The sequence below is a fragment of the Pituophis catenifer genome, unplaced genomic scaffold (assembly GCF_029215685.1).
Source record: "Pituophis catenifer annectens isolate HBS135680 unplaced genomic scaffold, rPitCat1.0.hap2 SCAF_1, whole genome shotgun sequence".
NCBI classification, from domain to species: Eukaryota; Metazoa; Chordata; class Lepidosauria; order Squamata; family Colubridae; genus Pituophis; species Pituophis catenifer.
The window spans coordinates 3,281,984-3,305,025 of record NW_027256881.1 but is presented as its reverse complement, the minus strand read 5'-3'; the positions used below and the strand labels follow the sequence as shown (position 1 = coordinate 3,305,025).

Here is a 23,042-nt window from a genome sequence, read left to right as displayed (position 1 = left end):
CGACGAAAAAATGCTTTTAAAAGTAAAAAAAAAAAAAAAAAGCTTCCGATGATCGTGCGGCTCAGCTGGGATCCTCAGAGGCTTTTCAAAGCATTTGTTTCTGCAACCTCTTGGGCAAGAGTTGCCTGATTGGCAGAGAGGCTTTTCAAAGCATTTTTTAAAAAGCCTCTCTGACGATCCCAGCTGAGTTGCCTGATCGGCAGAGGCTTTTCAAAGCATTAGAAAAAATGCTTTGAAAAGTAAAAGAAAAAAAAAAAAGAAAAAGTTGGCCACGCCCACCCAGTCACATTACCCCCCCAAGCCACGTCCACAGAACTGGTAGTAACACATTTTACATTTCACCCCTGGATAGCGCCCAACGTTCAAGTATCTTAAGCCTATCTTCCAGAATGTTGGCTATTCCTGCCAGTTGGGTGTCATCTGCAAATCTGAAGAGTTCCCCATCTATCCCTATCTATGTTGTTGCTGTCGGAAGAAAAAAAAATGAGTATTCACACAGGAAGCTGTCATAAATTAATGGCTATATTCAGTACAAAACATATAAAACCAGGAATGTAGAAAATGTGCAGGCTGGTGACCTCTCTCTAATCTATTGATGAAGCCTGATGTGATGCATAGTTGAGCTCATTGTTCCCTTTCAAATATCTGTCATTAGAAGTACTTCCTCCGCGAAAATGCGCAGCTCCTAAGAGAGGTATGGAAACGCTGGCATTTGTTAAGGCACTGCAGAATCCGTGTCCTTTGTTGGGACGGGTGCATGGAAGATTGACCTCATCAGTGTCTTGGGGTCCTCTTGGAAAAGGCACAGAGTCCTTATGTGCTTTGGGAAATCAGAGGCTGCCGTAGCTGGCAATCACTTGTTCCAAGGTGGTGAAACAGCCCAGGAAGTCATCTTCTTCAATCCCAAATTTAGAATACTGGTGAATATAAGCCCTGCATGGAATGAACAAGAGGTTTTGGTGAGCAAGAGCGCCTATCATCATCATCTTTTAACAATCCCATAATCCCCCGACTCCAGCCCTCATAAATTGCGGGCTGGAGTCTGGGCAACTGAATGGAGCTAGCAGAGTGTTTTACTGGCCGGATGCTCTTCCTGTTGCCACTGTGGAGTTTTGTTCAGCAGATAGACCATATTTTTCGCTCCATAAGGTGCACTCCCAAAAGTGGGTGAAAATGTGTGTGTCTTATGGAGCGAATATTGCCAAAGCCCTGCCCATCCGCTGGCCCCCACCTGCTGGCCGTTTTTGGCCTCCGTGTGTCCCGTTTTCGGCCTCCGTGCAGGACTTTCGTGGAGGCCAAAAACGGAAGTGCGTCTTATAGTCAGGTGCGTCTTATGGACTGAAAAATACGGTATTCTCAGTGTGCCCAGAGAGAGGAATATTTGCCTCTACTAAGGATTGAACTCACAGCCTCCTGATTGTGAGGCGACAGCTCCACCTCTAAGTTATCGCATCACTCGAGCAAGAGCGCCTATCCCAGTTCAAATTACCCACAGCTCCTTGGAGGGAAAGTAATGGGACATGAATTAATTGTGGGCAAAATATGTCATGTAGTATATATGGGTACATGGTTATATGCATACTTTTTTATTTATGTACTTATTTTGTCATGTTTATGTAGTGTATATTGGAGGTGGTAACTCTTTGAGAGCAGTATGCAACGAAATTTCATTTTAATGTATGCCAATTAGGGTACATTAAAAGTGACAATAAAGTTATTCTAAGTCTAATACAGGTAGTCTTGGTGGTGCAGCAGACTAAGTGCTGTTATGTAGCACTTAGCTGCCAGCAATTAGTGCGAGTTCAAATCTCACCAGGCTCAAGGTTGACTCAGCCTTCCATCCTTCCGAGGTAGGTAAATTGAGGACCCGGATTGTGGGGGCAATAAGCTGACTTTGTAGAAACACCGCTTATGGGGGGCCAAAAGCCCTAATAAGCAGGTGTATACAAAAGAATGAAGGCTATTGCTATAAGTGCATTGTAAGCCACCCTGAGTCTTCGGAGGAGGGCGGCATATAAATTGAACTAATAAATAAATAAATAAATAGTCCTCGACTTACAACCGTTCATTTAGTGAGTGTTCAAAGTTACAACAGCACTGAAAAAAAGTGACATGACCATTTTTTCACACTTGTGACCGTTGCAGTATCCCCTTGGTCACAGGATCAAAAATTATTTTGAAACTCCAAAAAAAAAAAGTGGTGTTATTAGCCATCAAACCTCAAAAATACACTTTTCCCAAAAAGGTTTCCACAATTTTGGCCACTACTGTACATATTGTCCCAAAAAGGGAAAAGGGAATTTAATTCTTTTCAACTTACTTGGAAGCGAACATTTTCCAAGCCTTCCCCACGAGGCTGTTGAGTGGATTGAGAAGAAACTGGCTATTGCTGACCAGAGAGGCCGACTTCTCGTACTTATTGAAGGCTCTGGGTGTTTTCCAGACACTCAAAGCTTGCGGAGGATGGAGCCAGGGAGTGTACAAGGCTGGATCCTGGAAACCTCCTGCGAGGAAGGGACAAGAAACTACCACATAGATCACATACTGTATTTTTTCGGACTATAAGATGAAACCGGAGTATAAGACGCACCTTAGTTTTTGGGGAGGAAAATAAGAAAAAAGCTGATTGGCAGGCTGTTCCCAGAGGTGAATTTTAGCAACAGGTTTGTTGGTTGTGAGCTCTGCGCCTTGCTTTTTCAGCCTCTGAAACCTCTGTTTCAGAGGCTTTTTTTCTGAAGCTTTGTTTCAGAGGCTTTTTTTTTCTTTTTTTTTTTTTGAAAAGTTTTTTCATTTTTATTTTTTATACACATAATATAAAATGCATTTTATTATACATAATTAATCATATATGTATATATTTTCCTTAAAGAAAGCATTAAAATAAGACATTTTAATTACATTCAGAGTTGCTCTTCTACCTTTTCTTCCCTCTTTTCGCAACAAACCTTCTTCTTCTCCTTTCTTTCCCTTCCCAGCCTCCTCTTCTACTTTCTCCTTCCTCCTCTCCTCCCTCCCTACTTCCCCTTCCTTTCCCCCACTCCTCTCTTTTTTTCCTCCTTCTGACCTTCTCTCCTACTCCTGCCCCCTGTCCTTCCTTCTTCTCCTTTTCCCTTTCTTCCTTTCCTCTCACTCCCTCACTTCCCTAGGAAGAGGAGAAGCTTTTTTTCTGAAGCTTTGTTTCAGAGGCTTTTTTTCTGAAGCTCCCTTTCAGAGGCTTTTTTTCTGAAACTTTGTTTCAGAGGCTTTTTTTCTGAAGCTTCATTTCAGAGGCTTTTTTTCTGAAGCTCCCTTTCAGAGGCTTTTTTTCTGAAGCTCTCTTTCAGAGGCTTTTTTTCTGAAGCTCTCTTTCAGAGGCTTTTTTTCTGAAGCTCCCTTTCAGAGGCTTTTTTTCTGAAGCTCTTTTTCAGAGGCTTTTTTTCTGAAGCTCTTTTTCAGAGGCTTTTTTTCTGAAGCTTCGTTTCAGAGGCTTTTTTTCTGAAGCTCCCTTTCAGAGGCTTTTTTTCTGAAGCTCTTTTTCAGAGGCTTTTTTTCTGAAGCTCCCTTTCAGAGGCTTTTTTTCTGAAGCTTCGTTTCAGAGGCTTTTTTTCTGAAGCTCCCTTTCAGAGGCTTTTTTCAGCCTCTGAAACCTCCATTTGAGAGGCTGGGCAGGGCTACATTCAGAGTATAAAACACACCCAGATTTTCACCCTCTTTTTTTGGGGGAAAAAGATGAATCTTATACTCCGAAAAATACGGTAGTTTGTCCTCACTTAGTGATCACAATGGGAACTAGCAACTTGGTTGCTAACGGAGCAGGAAATGATGGAATTGCGAGTGGGCTTATGACTTTATTTCCCCGTCAGTCGTTAAGCAAAGTGACATGATCGCGAAGTCAAAAATCACAAAATCAGCGTGACTTAAGATTTTGCTTCCGCCTTCTATATTAACTCTGGTGGTCACAAAGGGAAAGGCACACCTGTTACGAATATGCGACTGACAATTGTGTGACTGCAGGACTGTGAATTGGGCCTTAAGTGCAAGTGGGTTTTTTTCTATTTTTAGCAATGTCATACCTTTGGGATGGTCCCTGCACAAGGCAGTTGGTAAGAAAGGAATATCTATACCAGGGGTGAAATGCTCCCGGTTTGGACTGGACTGCCCGATCCGGTAGCGATGGAGGCAGGTGGTTTGGAGAACGGGTAGCAAAAATCCCTGCCCTCCCCACCCCCACATGCCCAGCTGAGCTGCACAATCATCAGAGGCTTTTTTTTTTACTTTTAAAAGCATTTTTTTCTACAATCTGTTCAGCCGAAAAAATGCTTTTAAAAGTAAAAAAAAAAGCCTCTGATGATCGCGTGGCTCAGCTGGGATCATCAAAGGCTTTTAAAAGAAAAAAACCCTTTTTTTCTTTTAAATGCCTCTAACGATCAGGCAACTCAGCTGGGATCGTCAGAGCCTTTTGAAAGCGTTTTTTTACAACCTCTTCACCGAATAGGTTGTAGAAAAAATGCTTTTAAAAGTAAAAAAAAAAAAAAAAAAAAAAAAAAAAAAAATCACCGCCAATTTTGCTTTTCGTCGTGGTTGTTAAGCGAATCACTGCAGCTGTTTAGTGAATCATGGAGTCATTAAGAGAATTCGGCTTCACCCATTGACTTTCAGATGCCAGTTGAGGCCACAATGGTGATCGCATGACCCCAGGACATTGCAATTGTAATACATACAACTTGACAATGGGACTTTGTTTGACAATGGCACTGAAAAAGTGACTTAAGACCAGTCCTCACACTTACGACGTTGCATTGCAGCATCCCCACGGTCACTTGAACAAAATTTTGGTTGGCAACCAGCTTATACGTACGACAGTTGTGGCATCTCTGCGGTCACACGACTGCCACTTGTGATTTTCCCAGCCCACCTCCAACAAGCAAAGTCAACGTGGAAAGCTGGATCCGCTTAATGACCATGTGATTCACTTAACAACGGCAACGCTGAACGACCGTGGCAAAAAGAGAGGTTGCAAAAGTGGCACAACTCGTTTCTTCAACGCGTTGTTTAGCCGTCAAAATCTTGGTCCCAATTGTAGTCATAAGTTGGGGACTACACATAGCATCAATTTTGTCTCAGTTCCATTATTTCTAGAAGGAAATAATGGAACCATTATTGGAATGGAAGGAACCATTCCAAGAGGAATGGTTGTCAGCAGCCACAGAGGAAAAGCCACACCTGTTGTCGCTGCGTCTCACAACCGCACGCGCTTACCCAGATCTGCACACTGTACGTCCTTCCCTCGCAGAGTGACCAAATTGGCAATGGAAGTATTGAAATTCACCGTCCGGTTTGAAGGAGGTTTCTCAGCTGCAGGAGCTCTGCTGATTGGAGGCCGCACCTGCCAGTCAATACCTGTGAAGGTAACGTGAACAGGAAGGTCAACGTTGTGGGCTGTCGGCAGCTAAATCAGAGGAGGTGTCAGCTTCCAAGCTGCCATAAGGAAGGAGAGGAGAGGCTTCAACTTTCACCTACTTAATTCCCCTGAAGAACTGTCTCCACGGAGATGGGATGGGAGGTAGGACATTCCTGTGAACTGAGGGATGGGATGAGGAGAGTGCCTTGGAAGTTGGCCAATGAGACGCAGAGAATTGGGAACCGGAAAGAGAGTTTTTTTTGGGGGGGCAAAGTTCAGTGCTAACTGCGCATTGAGTCAGGATCAGTTCGTTATGCTCAATAAAGAGAAAAATTTCCTCAAAGATCGGGCGTTTGGAAATTCATTTATTTGGAGATAACAACGAAGCTTGACAGGAGGAGGAAGAGGCGTGGGAGTCAGGGTCAGCATCAAGGCAACCTGAGAGCTCCAAGGGGAAAGAGGGAATGGAGCTGGCAGAGAAAGAGAGAGAGAGAGAGAGAGAGAGAGACAGAGGCAGAGCCTGGGCTGTCCATCAGCACTCAGATGGAGAGTCATCACCCCCCAGGTCTGGAGGTGGCTGATGAGGAAGAGGAGGAACAGCTGGGTCCAGTGCCTGACACATGGATGCACAGAAGGCAGAGGAGAGGAGAGCAGTGGAAATCTATGGGCCGGTCTCTGGGATGGAAGAGCCACCAGGACAGACAACTATTCATCTTCCGGCCAGCCGGACTTGTTAGCCGACGTTGAGAGAGAAACTTTTTGCCAGGGGTTCTGGGAACTCCTAATAAAGGAATCTTTGAGTTAACTTCAGAAGGTTTGTCGTGTTTGGAGAGCTGGGTGAGAAGAGTCAAGTCAAGTGACTATAGGAGTGCCTGCACGGCCTCTTCAACATCTGGAGTCAAGGCAGCTTTGATCTCACCTTCTTCCATTTTGGCGTTGGCAATGAGCATCTGCCGGAGGTGTTTCAGGAGCCCAGGCCAAGCAAAGGTGGTGTAAGCTAAGGAATTCTCAGACATTTGAGGGATATTCCGGAGACCCAGCATCTTAAACTCCGGATGGGGAACTAAAGCTTCCATCAGATCCCCTGGAAAAAGGGAAATGAAGATTAACAGTGCGGCTTGAACACTTCAATTCTATGAAAAATTGAGCCCCCATGGGCCTTAAATAAAAAGGTTACAGATATACAGGTAGTCCTCAGCTTGCGACCACAATGGAGACCAAAATTTCAGCTGCAAAGTAAGAGAGTGGTTACGTGAAATTTTGACCCCTTTTACGACTTTTCTTGCCACACGGTTGTTAAGCGAATCACTGCGGGTCTTACATTAGTGACACGGTTGTTAAGCGAATCTGGCTTCCCCCGCTGACTTTGCTTGTCAGAAGGCCGCAAAAGGGGATCAGTCGCGTGATCCCGGGGACACTGCAACTGTCATAAATATGAGTCAGTTGCCAAGCGTCCGAATTTTGATCACATGTACATGGGGAACACTGCAAGGGTCGTTAAGTGTGAAAAATGGTCATAACTCACCTTTTTCAGTGGTGTTGTAATTTTGAACTAAATGAACTGTAGTCCTCGACTTACGACCACAAACGAGATCAAAATGCCCATTGGTAAGGAAGCAATAGCTCTTAGATTTATATACTGCTTCAGAGTGCTTTAACAGCCTCTCTATGTTGTGATCCAGGCCCAAGTAAGTAGTAGGAAAAATCAGTCAGTGAAAAAACAAAAAAACTTTATTCGAACAGCTGAGAATGACTTCATTCCCAGCGTCGTTCAACTAAATTAAAGCAAATTCCTCCCAACACAAATTCCTCAGTCCTATCGCAAACCTTGGTCCAATTAGGCAAACTGCCTTTCTTGGCAAATGTTCAGAACTCACAGATACAAAAATAAATACAAGACATAGATGAAGAAAAAGACAAAGCTACCAACGTTGTTTTCCGACAAAGCCCAAATGCCGTTGCTGGTCTGTTTTAAGCCTTATGGGAGAGGCCAATCATCTCTTGGCCTTATTCCAGAGTCGTCCTCTCTGCTTTAGCTGCTCCTGCCTTCTGGCAGCTCTTCTCATGCGTGCATTAGGAACAGGCTCCTCCTGTTCCTCTGCCTCTCTACTGTCAGTCTCTGGAGGCTCCGGAGTCCGCACATCACTCCCCGATGGCCCTGGCCCCATCTCTGCCTCTGACGCTGAGCCCTCATCTGGGCCTTCCCCAGCCTCCAGGACTGGGCCCTGTTCTACCTCAACCTCCTCACTGTCCGACTCCACTGCCAGCTCCACAGGCTGCTGGCAGACCACAACATCTAAGCCAGTGATGGCAAACCTATGGCACGCGTGCCACAGGTGGCACACAGAGCCATATTAGGGGGCACGCGAGCGTTGCCCTAGCTCAGCTCCGGTGCGCGCATCTGATTTTCAGGCCTTTTGGACCCACCAGAAATCGGCAAACGGGCCGTTTCTGGTCTCCGGAGGGCCTCGGGGTGGGGGGGGGAAGGCCCGTTTTCGCCCTCCGCAGGCTTCTAGAAAGCCTCTGGAGCCTGGGGAGGGCGAAAAAACGGGACTTCCGGTCCTACCAGAAGTCAGCAAACAGGCCGTTTCTGGCCTCCAGAGGCTTTCATGGAGCCTGGGGAGGGCGAAAAACGAGCCTACAGGGCCTACCGTGCCATCACATGCCAAAAGCGGGAGCACGGGGAGGGGTGTCGCTTGTGCATGCGCGGGGGGCAGGGCGCATTGAATTATGGGTATTGGCACACACGCACATGACCCCCCCACGCTCCCCACACTTTTGGCACGCGACGGCAAAAAGGTTAGCCATCACTGTTCTAAGCGGTTTACACAGTCAGCATCTTGCCCCCAATGATTTGGATCATCATTTTACTGACCTCGGAAGGGTGAAAGGCTGAGTTAACCTTGAGCCGGTCAGGATCGAACTCCTATCAGTGGGCAGACTTAGCCTGCAATAGCAACTTAGACTTATATACCACTTCACAGTACTTTAACGCCCTGTCTAAGCTGTTACAAAGTCAGCATTTTGCCCCCAACAATCTGGGTCCTCAGTTTACCGACCTCGGAAAGATGGAAGGCTTGAGTCAACCTTGAGCTGGTGGAGATCAAACTCCTGGCATTGGGCAGAGTTTGCCTGCAATACTGCATTCTAACCACTATGCCAAGCAAGACAGTTAGTTCTTAAGAGAGTTTTGCCTCGTTTTACGACCTTTCTCGCCACAATTGTTACGCGATTCACTGCAGTTGTTAGTCACAAGGTTGTTAAGTGAATCTGGTTTCCTTATTGACTCTCCTTGTCAGAAAGTCGCAAAAGGGGATCACATGACCCCGGGATACTGCAACTGTCATAAGTACCTGCCAGTTGCCAAGCGTTCGGATAGTGATAATGTGATCATAGGGATGTTGCAACAGTTGAAACGCGGTCATAAGTCGCTTTTTTGAGTGCTGTTGTAACTCTGAACGGTCACTCAATGAATGGTTGTAACCTGTAGACTAATAACTTGTATGAACCTCTTTGCCAATATACAGGTAGTCCTCAACTTACAACCGTTCATTGAGTGACCGTTCAGTGATTTATGACTGTTTTTCATAGTTACGGGCAATGCAGCATCCTCATGAACTTGTGATCAAAATTCAGATGCTGGGCAAGTGGTTCATACTTATGACCGTTGCCAAGGTCATGTGATCGTTTGACAAGCAAAGTCAATGGAGAAGCCAGAATCACTTAACAGCCGGTGTACTAATTTATCAACTGCAGTGATTCACTTAACAACTGTGGGGAAAAAAAGTCATAAAATGGAACAAAACTCGCTTAACAAATATCTCACTTAACATAATTGGGGCTCAATTATGGTCGCAAGTCAAGGACTACCTGAAATTTACACTAAGAGGACAGTGTCAGGGTTCCAACTAACATACCCATAGCAAACAAATCTCCGAAGCAGGTAATTTCCTCAAAGAATAGGTTTATTGGATATGTCATATTGGCACGGGCTGGTGAAAACCGACTCTGAATATTCCCGCGGTTTTCCCCCTAATTAAAAGTAAGTTTGTCACTTTCTCAAAACTATCAGTCACGTGGTCCAATCAGGATACCGTTCAGTTGCTAGGTGATTCCAGTCCCCGCCTTCCGAGCACCTGCAGGAATGTCCTTGGTTCCCCAGAGAAAGTATATTGTTTTGACCACAACACTCCAACTATCTGTATTCCCTCCCTGCTCCGTCCTTCCTCTCGAATGTGTCAGCACTGAAGTCTCAAAATGGCCTCAGTCAGGCCAGCTTCAGGGTTGACGGACAGAAGATGCCACCGGAAGCTGACTTTTGCCTTCTGTTTTATTTTGGGTTTGCACTGCATCAGGATGATTTTGAGGGAAAGTTAGTGGCTAAGACGCTGAGCTTGTCGATCGAAAGGTCGGCAGTTCAGCGGTTCGAATCCCTAGTGCCGCGTAACGGGGTGAGCTCCCGTTACTTGTCCCAGCTTCTGCCAACCTAGCAATTCGAAAGCAGGTAAAAAATGCAAGTAGAAAAATAGGGACCACCTTTGGTGGGAAGGCAACAGTGTTCCGTGCGCCTTTGGCGTTGAGTCATGCCGGCCACATGACCAGAGACGTCTTCGGACAGCGCTGGCTCTTCGGCTTTGAAACGGAGATGAGCACCGCCCCCTAGAGTCAGGAACAACTAGCACATATGTGCGAGGTGAACCTTTACCTTAGGCCAAACCAACGCTTCTCAATTTTGACAACTTGAAGAGGTGTGGACGTCAACTCCCAGAATTCCCCAGCTAGCTGTGCTGGCTGGGGAATTCTGGGAGTTGAAGTCCACACCTCTTCAAGTTGCCATGTCTGAGAAACCCTGGACTAGAGAGTTTTTAAAAGGAGCAACTAAATACCTAGAGGTGACCTGCTGTAGTGAGCCGCCTCTTCGGAGGAGTAGGCCGGCTGGAAGACGCTTCCCAACTGATGTGCGATCGCTCGATTGACATCCTGGAAAGACACCTGCTTGATCTTCATCAGCTGCAGGCAGATCTTATGGACGGCATCGTTCTCATGCACCAGAAGGGCGTCCGAGGATTGGTATAAGTGGGAAAGCGTCAAGACGGAGTTGTAATTTTGGACAATCACCTTGAAAAGAGGGGGGAGAGAATGGAAGCAGCTTTAAATATAGCTAATCCCTGTTTTATGACCTCAATCCAGCCAAAAATTCCCCACTGCTAAGCGAGGAAGTTGTTAAATGACCCGTGCCTCGTTTTATGACAGTTTTTCCACAGTTGTTAAGTGAATCACGCCATTGCAAAGCGAATCTGGCTTCCCCCATTGACTTTTGCTTGTCGGAAGCCGGCTGGGAAGGTTAGCAGATAACAAAATAACAGAGTTGGAAGGGACCGTGAAGGTCATCTAGTCCAACCCCCCACCCAAGCAGGAGACCCTACACTCATGATGGCGAACCTATGGCACGCGTGCCACAGGTGGCACGTGGAGCCATATCGGTGGGCATGTGAGCGTTGCCCTAGCTCAGCTCCGGCGCACATGTGCACACCGGCCAACTAATTTTCGGGCCTTCCGGAAGTCAGGAAACAAGCTGTTTCCAGCCTCCAGAAGGCCTTCAGAGGAGTGGGGAAGGCTGTTTTCACCCTCCCCAGGCGACAAGCAAGCCTCTGGAGCCTGGGGAGGGCGACAAACAGGCCCACTGCACGACCCTGCCAGACTCTCCCCGCTTTTGACACACAACGGCAAAAAGGTTAGCCATCACTGCCCTACACCATTTAAGACAAGTGGTTGTCCAGTCTCTTCTTAAGAAAACACCTCCAGTGATGAAGCACCCACAATGTCGAAAGGCAAGCTATTCCACTGGTTAATTGTCCTCACTGTTAGGAAGTTTCTCCTTAGTTCCAGGTTGTTTCTCTCCTTGATGAGTTTCCATCCGTTGCTTCTTGTCCTGCCTTCTGGTGCTTTAGAAAATAAACTGACCCCGTCCTCTTTATGGCAGCCCCTCAAATCCTGGAATACTGCTATCACTTCCCCCCTTGTCCTTCTTTTCTATAGACTGGTCATACTCAATTCCTGCAGCTGTTCTTCATATGTTTTAGTCTCCAGGGCCTTTAATCATCTTAATTGCCCTTCTTGCACTTTTTCCAAAGTCTCAACTTCTTGTTTGTAATGTGGTGACCGAAACTGGATGCAGTTATTCCAGGTGCAGCCTTAGTAAGGCTTTATAAAGTGGTACTAATACGTACTTCACGTGATTTTGATTCTATGCCCCTGTTTGTTGTGACCCAGGCCCACGTAATTGATATTAAATGCAAAACAGTTCCAAAAAAACCAAACAGATTAACTCATTCTCAGCGTATTCTAAATTAAATGAAAGCAAAGTCCTCAAAACACCAGTCTTTAGTTTATCATCGACCTTGGGATAATTAGGCAAACTGCCAAAGGCTTTTCTTGGCAAAAGTTCAGGAGCAGAAGACGCCGACAAGAAATAAATGCAGCAAGACAAGAAACAAATCTATCAACATTGTTTTCCAACAAAGAGCCCAAGAGCCGTTGCTGGTCTTTTAAGCCTTATGGGAGGGGCCAATCATCTCTGGGCCTTACTCCCGAGTTGTCCTCTTTGCTTGAGCTGCTCTTGCCTTCTGGCAGCTCTTCTCATACGTGCACTAGGAACAGGCTCCTCCTGTTCCTCTGCCTCTCTGCTGTCAGCCTCTGGAGGCTCCGGAGTCCATACCTCATTCCCCGATGGCCCTGCCCCTATCTCTGCCTCCGACGCAGAGCCCTCATCCGGGCCTTCCCCAGCTTCCAGGACTGGCCCATGTTCTTCCTCAGTCTCCTCACTGTCCGACTCCGCTGCCAGTTCCGCAGGCTGCTGGCGGACCACAACACTGTTTATACAACCAAAGGATTGTATTAGCTGTTTTGGCTGCTCCCGCACACTGCTGGCTCTTAGCCAGTATCTCTTACCTGTCTCTCAAGGTCATTCCCACATATCATTACAGGTAATCCTCTGTTTACAACCATTCTTTAGTGACCAAAGTTACAACAGCACTGAACAAAGTGACTTACAACCAGGCTTCGCACAAACGACCGTCACAGCATTCCCATAGATAGGTGATCAAAATTCAGGTGCTTGGCAACCGAGATGTATTTACAACAACTGCAGCATCCCAGGAGCATCTGATCCCCACTGATGACCATTCTAGGTAGCTGCTAACAAAGAAACTTAAGGTGAACGCCGGATTTACTTTACGACTTTGCGATTCACTTAACAACTGATTTGCTTCAGAACTGTAGCAAAAAGGGTGTGTTAAAGGTTGCAATTTGTGTAAACGACCACCTCACTTAGCAAGAGAAATTCTGCTCCCAATTGTGGTCGTAAGTTGAGGCTCACATATGTGCATTATGTCAGTTTTGGAAGACAATTTTCTTTTTGCTTCTAAACTTCCACATATTTTAGCCGGGGAAGTTTGGAGGGGCTTGTTGTTGGAATGGTAGAAAGTTAAATCATAACATTCCGTATTCAAGGACTTTTGCCTGCGTCTGATGGAGACTGCCTGAAGATTGTATCCAGCGGAGTGTGAAGAGTTGATTGGACAATGTGATGAACTTGTGGGTGTGGGGCAGGGCTGTGAACTCTCAGCTGCGTGGGGGAAACCTGGAAGCTTTCAGATCGAGCCGAGGTGGCGCAGTGGTTAGAGTGCAGTACTGCAGCTACTTCAGCTGACTGCTAGTTCGGCAGATTAGCGGATCAAATCTCACCGGCTCAAGGTTGACACAGCCTTCCATCCTTCCGAGGTGGGTAAAATGAGGACCCAGATTGTTAGGGGGCAATATGCTATTTAATATACTGTCTTTGGTGTAAGCCACCCAGAGTCCTCGGAGAGTGGGCGGCATAGAAATATGACTAATAAAATAAAAATATAATAATAGATTTGGGTTTTCCCAGATGTGCCAACATGAGATCTCTAATAAATTGGAACTTTGAGGAACCCTAGGCCTCAGAGCTTTGTTTTGTTGGGGGTGTTCCTTGGAACCCTTGGTGGCGCAGCAGACTAAAGTGCTGTTAAATAGCACCAGCTGCCTGCAATTACTGCAAGTTCAAATCTCACCAGGCTCAAGGTTGACTCAGCCTTCCGTCCTTCCGAGGTAGGTAAAATGAGGACCCGGTTTATGGGGGCAATAAGCTGACTTTGTATAAAGAAGAACACCGCTGGGGGGGGGGCGAAATCCCTACTAAGGTATATACAAAAGTATGAAGGCTATTGCTTAACGCATTGTAAGCCGCCCTGAGTCTCCGGAGAAGGCGGCATATTAATCGAACCAATAAATAAATAAATCAATAAAACCCTGAGACATTACTTTTCCCCAAATCCCAGGGAAGTGTCCTGTCCCGTCCCACCCCAATTTTTCTGGCCTGCTCACCCTGCACCACTTCCTGTCTTAGGTTTCTTTGCACCCATAAGCAAGAAAATCCGGCACCCTATAATGAAGGAGCCCTGGGACACTCACCTCCCCGGTTCCGTACGGCCAGATAACATGGTTGAGCAGGAAGGAGTTTGGATAGGCTTCTCTTAGGGCTGCCGTCACAAACGCCCCCAGGCCTGACCCCGTCCCTCCAGCCATGCTCATGATCATCAAGAAGCCGCTTAGTCGGTCACATTTCTCCGCTTCCTTCTGAATGAGGTTCATGATCGCGTCTTCGTGTTTCGGCCCGTGGACGCAGTACCTGGCCAGAATTCAGGAAAGAAAGAGGATGTTTTTGACCCAGCTGCCCAAACACGACAAACTCTCCGTCGTTAGATAAATGTTCCCTTTATTGCTTGCAGCCCCAGCAAAACGTTCTCCTGTCCGGCAGGGGAGATGAATACCGTATTTTTCGGAGTATAAGACGCACCTACCTTTTTTGGTGAGGAAAAGAAGAAAAAGAAATCTCCCTCTGCCTCTGAGCAATTTTGCCTCCTTGCAGCAAACAGCAAACAGCCTGCTTTACTTTCATTTTCGTTTTCAGCATAGCTTGATTAGCACAAGGGGAAAAGAAATCTGCTCCAGCAATTTACCTCTTTGCAGCAAGCAGCAAAGCCCTGCGCAAAACAGCTGAGAGCAAATCAGCTGAGAGTCGGGAGACCGATCCAATCAACTTGTGCTAATTAGGTTGTGTTGAAGCTGAAAGGAGCTGTTTTTTTTCTTGCTGTTTGCTTGCAAGGAGGTAACTGCTGTGAGGCAGAGGCCAAAGGGTGGGGGCCAGTGGGTGGGCGGAACTACATTTGGTGTATGAGACGCACATAAATTTTCACCCCCTTTTAGGGGAGAAAAAGGTGCGTCTTATACTCCGAAAAATACGGTAGTTGTCTGCCACATCTATTCATCTCTGCCCCCTGCCTTTTATCCCCAGAGCTAGGGTGGGGCCTTGCTAGCAGCAGTGGCTCTTCCGTCCCATGGACCGTCCCATAGATTTCCACTGCTCTCCTCTCCTCTGCCTTCTGCGCATTCGCGCGTCAGGCACTGGACCCAGCTGTTCCTCCTCTTCCTCATCAGCCACCTCCAGACCTGGGGGCTGTTGACTCTCCACCTGAGGGATGACGGACAGCCCAGGCTCCGCCTCTCTCTCTCTGACAGCTCCATTCCCTCTTCCCCCTCGGAGCTCTCAGGTTATCTTGATGCTGATCATGATTCCCACGCCTCCTCCTCATCTGATTCAGCTGCTGGAGGGGTCGGCCATAACATGGGATATGGGGACATTGTGCTAGAAACAAACTGCCTGGTTACAGATTAGTCCTTGACTTACATGAGCCCAAAATTTCCGTTGCTGATCGAAACAAGTGGTCATTTCGTCCCATTTTACAACCTTTCTTGCCATGGTCGTTAAGTGAATTGCTGCAATTGTTAAGTTAGTAACCCCGTTGTTAAGTGGATCTGGCTTCCCCATCAACTTTGCTTGTCAGAAGGTCGCAAAAGGGGATCGCGCGACCCCCAGGACACTTGCAACCGTCATAAGTACATGCCAGATGCCAAGTGACCAAATTTTGATCATTGTGCAAAGGTCGTAAGCGTGAAAAATGGTCATAGGTCACTTTTTTCAGGGCTGTTGTAACTTTGAACGGTCACTAATTGAACGGTTGTAAGTCGAGGACTACCTGTATATAAATCAGGAGAGGTCTCAGAAGCGGTAAGAAAGCAGAATCAGAATTTATTGAGGCAACATAGCTAGCAGGCTGAATGGCTAACAGGTAGCTCTCAGACTTAACAATCGTAAGGGAGCCTGGGATTTGTGCCGTAGGCCATGACGGTCGTAAATCAAGGCACCCGTATAACTGGACCCAATTTTACAGCTATATTTTCCAGCAGTTGTTAAGGGAATGCCATGGTCATTGAGTGAACATTGTTGAATGGTATAGGGAGGTATAGGGGGTTGGACTAGAAGACCTCCAAGGTCCCTTCCAACTCTGTTATTCTGTTGTCTGACCAGTTATTAGTCAATTTAAATAAGAGTCTTGGTGGTGCAGTGGACTAAAGCACTGTTAAGTAGCACTTAGCTGCCAGCTGCCTGCAATTACTGCGAGTTCAAATCTCACCAGGCTCAAGGTTGACTCAGCCTTCCATCCTTTCGAGGTAGGTAAAATGAGGACCCGAATTGTGGGGGTAATAAGATGATTTTGTATAAAAAAAGAACACCGCTTAGGGGGGGCCAAAAGCCCTATTAAGCAAGTATATACAAAAGTATGAAGGCTATTGCTTAACACATTGTAAGCCGCCCTGAGTCTCCGGAGAAGGGCGGCATATAAATCGAACCAAGAAAGAAAGAAAGAAAGAAATATTATTCCCCCCCAGTCTGGTTATTTGTTATATGTTATTCTGTTGTTGTTCAGTTAGTCTTTGCTTAGTTAGTTAGAACAGTTAGAACAATTAATCAGTGGAACAATTTGCCTCCAGAAGTTGTAAATGCTCCAACACTGGAAGTTTTTAAGAAGAGGTTGGATAACCATTTGTCTGAAGTGGTGTAGGGTTTCCTGCCTGAGCAGGGGGTTGGACTAGAAGATCTCCAAGGTCCCTTCCAACTCTGTTATTCTATTCTATTCTATTCTATTCTATTCTATTCTATTCTATTCTATTCTATTCTATTCTATTCTATTCTATTCTATTCCAATTGCAAAACTGCAGGATTCCTTCGGCAGCTGTGCTTTGAAGAACCACCTGGAGAAATAAATAAAGGGGTGGTTAGTTTGGATGGCAATCCCACATACCCATGTGCCCAATTGTTTCCCGATCCTTGTTTCTGACAGAAGGCAGACTGGGAGCCGTATCTCCAATTCCCAGTTCTTGAGGCGAAGGATAAAGTTTGATTGATCACTTTCGGTTCCATGTCAACCAGGACAGCCCGAGCAACCATACCTAAGTAGGAAAAAAAGAGAAAAATGAAAAAAAAAAAAAAAAAAACAACCCACAAAACACCTTTTTACAAAACTGTATTGGAAAAAAAAACAAGATAAATAGGAAATACGGGGTAGTCCTCTACTTGCCACCATAATTGAGCCCAACATTTCTGTTGTTAAGTGAGCTTTGCCCCATTTTACAACCTTCCTTGCTGCAGTTTATTTATTTATTTATTTATTGGTTCGATTTATATGCCGCCCTTCTCCGGAGACTCAGGGCGGCTTACAATGCGTTAAGCAATAGCCTTCATATATTTGTATTATTCCTGCTTAGTAGGGCTTTCGCCCCCCGCGTAAGCGGTGTTCTTTTTTATACAAAGTCAGCTTATTGCCCCCACAATCCGGGTCCTCATTTTACCTACCTCGGAAGGATGGAAGGCTGAGTCAACCTTGAGCCTGGTAAGATTCGAACTCGCAATAATTGCAGGCAGCTGGCAGCTAAGTGCTACTTAACAGTGCTTTAGTCCGCTGCACCACCAAGACTCTTAAGTGAATCAACTGCAGTTGTTGAGTTAGTAAACACGGGCTTCTCCGTTGATTTTGCTTGTCAGAAGGTCGCGAAAGGGGATCACATGACCCCCCCCCCCCGGACACTGCAATGGTCGTAACTATGAACCAGTTGCCAAGCGTCTGAATTTTGATCGCATGATTATGGGGACGCTGCAAAAGGTCGTAACTTTGAAAAATGGGTAATAAGTCGCATTTTCCATTGCCGTTATAACTTTGAACAGTCACTAAACGAACTGTTGTAAGTCAAGGACTACCTGTTATTTTATGGACCGATTTTATGACCATTTTTGCAGGGGATGTTTAGTGAACATCAAGTTTTTAAGGAAACCAAGCTAGGGGCACGGTTTTGCTGAAAATGGAAAGCAAATGCCAGTTTTTCAGCAAAACCGTTTTAAAAGACAGTCATGTGACCGTGGGATACGTGGCTTGGTGGGCCTGGCAGGGAAAGGATATTGCAAAATCTCCATTTCCACCACACTCTGGGGCCAGCCAGAGGTGGTATTTGCCGGATCTCCGAACTGCTCAAAATTTCCGCTACTGGTTCTCCAGAACCTGTCAGAACCTGCTAGATTTCACCTCTGATGTGGCCCTGAGACATTGCAACCAGGGGTGGGTTCTAAATTTTTTTACTACCGGTTCTGTGGGCGTGGCTTGTGGGGTGGGGGTAATGTGACTGGGTGGGCATGGCTAACTCTTTTTTTTTTAACTTTTTTTTTTTAAATTTGATTTATATGCTGCCCTTCTCTGGAGACTCAGGGCGGCTTACAATGCGCTAAGCAATAGCCTTCATTCTTTTGTATATTTATACAAAGTCAGCTTATTGCCCCCACAACTGGGTCCTCAATTTACCTACCTTAGAAAGGATGGAAGGCTGAGTCAACCTTGAGCCTTGGCGAGATTCGAACCTGCAGTAATTGCAGGCAGCTGGTCTTAATAACCAGCTTAATAACAGGATGCCTTAGACCACTGTACTACCAAGGCTCTTTTAAAACTTTTAACTTTTAAAAGCATATTTTCTACAACCTTAAGAGGTTGCAGGAAAACATGCTTTCAGAAGCTTCTGACGATCAGGCAAGTCAGCTGGGATCGCCAGAGGCTTTTAAAGGCATTTTTTTTCCCCTACAACCTCTTCGGCTGAAGAGGTTGTAGAAAAAATGCTTTTAGAAGCCTCTGAGATCCCAACTGAGCCGCACGATCAACAGAGGCTTTTTTTTTAACTTTTAAAAGCATTCTTTCAGCTGAAGAGGTTGTAGAAAAAATGCTTTTAAAAGTGTTAAAAAAAAGCCTCTGATGAGGTGGGCGGGGTATACGAGCGGCAACCGGGCCGGGGACCGGTTTGGGGGCATGGCCACCCAATGTTATCTCTGAACTATTAAAATTTTTTACTACCGGTTCTTGCGAACTGGTGCGAACCAGGAGCAGCCCACCACTGATTGCAACCATTATATTATACATGCCAAGTGCCCAAATTTTGATTAGGTGACCCTAAGGAAGTTGTGATGGTCTTAATAGCAGCAATAACTTAGACTTATATACTGCTTCATAGGGCTTTTACAGCCCTCTCTTTACAGAGTCAGCATAAGTGCAAGGATCGGTGGTATGTCACTTTTTCCAGTGCTGTTGTAATTTCAAATGGTCACTAATGGAAGTGTTTTAAGTCGAGGACTACCTGTACAGGCAAAGTCCCATGCTCCATCCATCACGTGAAGTATTAGTACCGCTCTATAAAGCCTTAGTAAGGCCACATCTGGAATACTGCATCCAGTTTTGGTCACTACACTATAAAAAAGATGTTGAGACTCTAGAAAAAGTGCAGAGAAGAGCAACCAGGATGATTAGGGGACTGGAGGCTAAAACATACGATGAACGGTTGCAGGAACTGGGCATGGCTAGTCTAGTGAAGAGAAGGACCAGGGGAGATATGAGAGCCGTCTTCCAATATTTGAGGGGCTGCCCCAGAGAGGAGGGGGTCAAGCTGTTTTCCAAAGCACCTGAAGGCCAGACAAGGAATAATGGATGGAAACTGAACAAGGAGAGATTCAACCTGGAAATAAGGAGGAATTTTCTGACAGGGAGAGCAATCAACCAATGGAACAGAAGTTGCCTTCGGAAGTTGTGGGAGCTTCATCACTGGAGGCTTTCAAGAGGAGACTGATCGCATTGAAGATGTTTTTTTTATTTGTTTTTTATACTGGTTTAAAAAATAAAATTTTTGAAATTAAGAAGAGACTGATCAAGGATTTCCTGACAATGAGAACAATTAATCAGTGGAACGACTTGCCTCTGGAAGTGTCCCAACACCGAAGGTTTTTTTTAAGAAGAGATTGGACAGCTACTTCTCAGAAATGGTATGGGGTCTCCTGTTTGAGCAGGGGGTTGGACTAGAAGACCTCCAAGGTCCCTTTCCAATTCTGTTATTCCGTATTCTTCTCCAGCCTGGTTTGTCACAGTCTCGATTCTCCCACAGGGAGCTTTGCCCCACCACCTTTCAAGAGGTCATTACGCTGATGACTTCTTACCTTCATCTTTTTCCTCAAAAAAACGTTCTTTACAAGCTGCCTGGTAAGAGTCGTTCTCCTTCTTGGAGCAAAACCCCTGGGAGCTGTGGAGGTCTGTGCAGATGGTATCAAACACCTCGCGCCCAATCTGGTTGCCGCACTGACCCAGTTGAATGGCTACAATGGACATTCTTAGCCGCCTTTCCCTGAAGAAGAGGAGACCACGTTTTAATCGCCGTCTTAAACTTGGAATCTGACAGCCCCAACTTTATTTATTTATTCACAGACTAACATGGAAAACAAATTCTTAAGTGGAGCATGTTAGAAAACTGGAAACGTAGAAGGAATTTGTGCTAATTGAGCCCAACATTTCTGTTGTTAAGTGAGGCATTTGTTAAGCGAGTTTTTTCCCGCCCATGCTATAACTTTTCTTGTCACTGTTATTAAGTGAATTGCCGCAGTTGATAAGTTAATAACCCAGTTGATAAGTTAATAACCCGGTTGTTAAGCAAATCCGGCTTCAACGTTGACTTGGCTTGTCAGGAGGTCGCAAAAGGGGATCGCATGACCTCGGGGCACAGCAACGGTCATAAATATGAACCAGCTGCCAAGCGTCTGAATTTTGATCACAAGATCATGGGGATGCTGCAACGGTCGTAACTGGGAGAAACAGTCGTAAGTCATTTTTTTCCATGCTACTGTAACTTTCAATGGTCACTAAATAAACTTTTGTAAATTGAGGACTATCTGTAAAGAGCAGAGTGAGTGTTGATTATTTGTTGTGGGTCCTGTGTTCTGATTCCACACCAACACACACAAATCATTATATTACAGGTAGTCCTCAACTTCCAACTGTTCATTTGGTGGCCATTCGAAGTTACAAAGGCACTGAAAAAAGTGACTTATGACTGTTTTTGTTGTGGTCCGTCAGCGGCCTGTGCGGATTGTAGCTGATTCCGACAGCGAGGAGGCTGGTGTGGTGCTGTGCCAGCAGCCTGTGCAGCTGGCACTTGAGTCAGACAATGAGGAGGCTGGAGAAGATGTGGTGCCAGAGGCAGGGATTCAGCCAGGGCCTTCAGAACCTCCAGAAGCTTCCTTAAGTGAAGAGGAAGAAGAGGAGGAGCCTCTTCTCGATGCACGGGCGCGCAGAGCTGCCAAAAGGCAGGAGTGGCTCCTCAGGAGGAGGTCTCCCTGAGAGTAAGGCTTGGGGCTAATTGGCCACTTCCTTAGTCTATTTAAGGAAGGACGACAATTGAGGCAATTTGCAGGGAACAACTTCGTTCACTCTCCTTCGCGTCTGGATCTTAGTTCTTTTATCAGTGTCCTGCAAATTGCTTCTGGGCTTTCTGCCAATCCTAGTAAGATTACGATTATTTATTCTTTGGATTCTTGTAGGCTGTTAAGAAAGTTAATTAACAGCCTTTGTTTGAAAAAGACTGATTTAATTTAGTAAACTAAGGTTTGTACAGACTTTATGTGTGCTGCGTTCCTTGGGTCCGTAGCTGGGGCAGAACAGTTTTTCATACTTACGACCATTGCAGCGTTCCCCCATGGTCACATGATCAAAATTCAGAAGCTTGGCAACTGGCATGTATTTATGACGGTTGCACTGTCCTGGGGTCATGTGATCCCCAACACATGTATTGTATGTGATTATATGAACAATATTTTCTATGTGTGTCCATATCCATAATATTGTTAATATAATCTTAATACAGTACATGTATATATGAACACACATAGAAAATATTGTTAATATAACCACATACAAAGCCTTGATAGTACAGGGGTTTAGTGCACCCTGTTATTAACACAGCTGCCTGCAATTTCTGCTGGTTCGAATCTCTCCAAGGCTCAAGGTTGACTCAGCCTTCCATCCTTTCTAAGGTAGGTGAAATGAGGACCCAGTTTGTGGGGGCAATAAGCTGACTTTGTATAAAATATACAAAAGTATGAAGGCTATTGCTTAACGCATTGTAAGCCGCCCTGAGTCTCCGGAGAAGGGCGGCATATAAATCAAATTAAAAAAAAAATAAATGTGTTGGTGTGTGCATTCCTTTGAATCAGAGCAGACCTACAGTATAATTATTATAATTGCCCAAAAATGCTTATAAATTTAGCATGTAAATTTAATAAATATTTAGAATTAACTGATAGCCTGACCTATACCAAACTTTATACCTAGCACACAATAACCGACAACAGTCAAATGTTTTGCCTTACTATACTTTTAAGTCAAATTCTTACAGACTGGTATGGACTACTACTGTATACTAAATATATTATAACAAATATGTATGGATTACTTTACTGAGGGAAAGAAATCAACCTGCTGCTGCTGATGGTTACAGAGAAGCAGTCTATACATTATAAGCTATTAGGTAGCAAAATATGTTTATGAATTCAAAAATAGTTGGCAGAATTTAATTTAATTAGAAAACCATACCGCGCAAATTCTTAGCTATTACACTTAACGGTAACAGGGTTGGAAGGGACCTTAGAGGTCATCTAGTCCAACCCCCTGCTTACGCAGACCTGCCCTAGGGATTCGAACCGCCGAACTACCGATCGACAAGCTCAGTGTCTTAGCCACTGAGGTCAGATAATATTATTAGCTATATTATGAACAGCTGACATAGTTAGCCACCTATACCATATATATATATATATATATATATGTATCCACGTTCTACATGTATATTGTATATAAAAATATAAATTATATAACAGCTCCTTTTACCCGTTTCCTTCTTCCTCCCACGGCGCATGCGCCTAGGTTTCCCCAAGCAACAGCCACGGCCCTTTTCGGCTCATTCCGCGCATGCGCCCACCAAGCCCGTCGGGCCGAGGCGGGAAAATCAGTCTCGGGGAAAAAAAAAGTTATCCGAGAAAAGGGCAGGTGGGCTGCCTCAGTCGCGAGCGTGACGCATGCGCCCTATCGACGCCGGCGCACTCGAGCGCTGTGGTTTTTAAAAACACGCCTTTCCCAGTCATCGAGCAACCGCCGTTCAGCCTGTGTGTGCGCGCGCGCGTGTGTGTGTGTGGAAGTCAGCGTTATCCCGCCCTTATTGCGCTTGCGCGGATCGAGGCGGCTCCGTCCTTCCAGGACGGCCACGGCGACGTCGGGCCCAAACCTTTTGAGCGGCAAAGCTCGGCTTGGCGCGCGCCCGCTCCGGCGCATGCGCGTTGGCGCCGGCGAGCTTGAGGAGGCAGGGCCTGGCTTAGCCCCGGCGATGG

At 45.7% G+C, this 23,042-nt stretch overlaps 1 protein-coding gene across 1 annotated transcript; it reads right to left on the bottom strand.

The window, feature by feature from the left end:
- Window positions 1-552: 552 nt before the first annotated feature.
- Window positions 553-19,995, bottom strand: TUBD1 (tubulin delta 1). The gene is made up of 8 exons (XM_070945109.1): window positions 19,827-19,995; window positions 16,609-16,756; window positions 13,877-14,093; window positions 10,267-10,498; window positions 6,300-6,464; window positions 5,239-5,379; window positions 2,321-2,504; window positions 553-933 (listed from the first exon to the last, which is right to left on the bottom strand). The coding sequence occupies exons 1-8, from the start codon at window positions 19,993-19,995 to the stop codon at window positions 831-833; spliced, it is 1,359 nt and encodes a 452-aa protein (XP_070801210.1). The 3' UTR covers window positions 553-830.
- Between the last annotated feature and the right edge of the window lie 3,047 nt (window positions 19,996-23,042).

Excerpts from the sequence above, each read along its gene's own strand:
- TUBD1 (XM_070945109.1), bottom strand. The coding sequence starts at position 19,995 with ATGTCCATTGTAGCCATTCAACTGGGTCAGTGCGGCAACCAGATTGGG. Across the intron at positions 16,757-19,826 it reads TTTTGAGGAAAAAGATGAAG|GTATGGTTGCTCGGGCTGTC; the intron begins GTAAGAAGTCAT and ends TTTCCTACTTAG. Across the intron at positions 6,465-10,266 it reads CTACAGCAGGTCACCTCTAG|GGGATCTGATGGAAGCTTTA; the intron begins GTATTTAGTTGC and ends CCCTTTTTCCAG.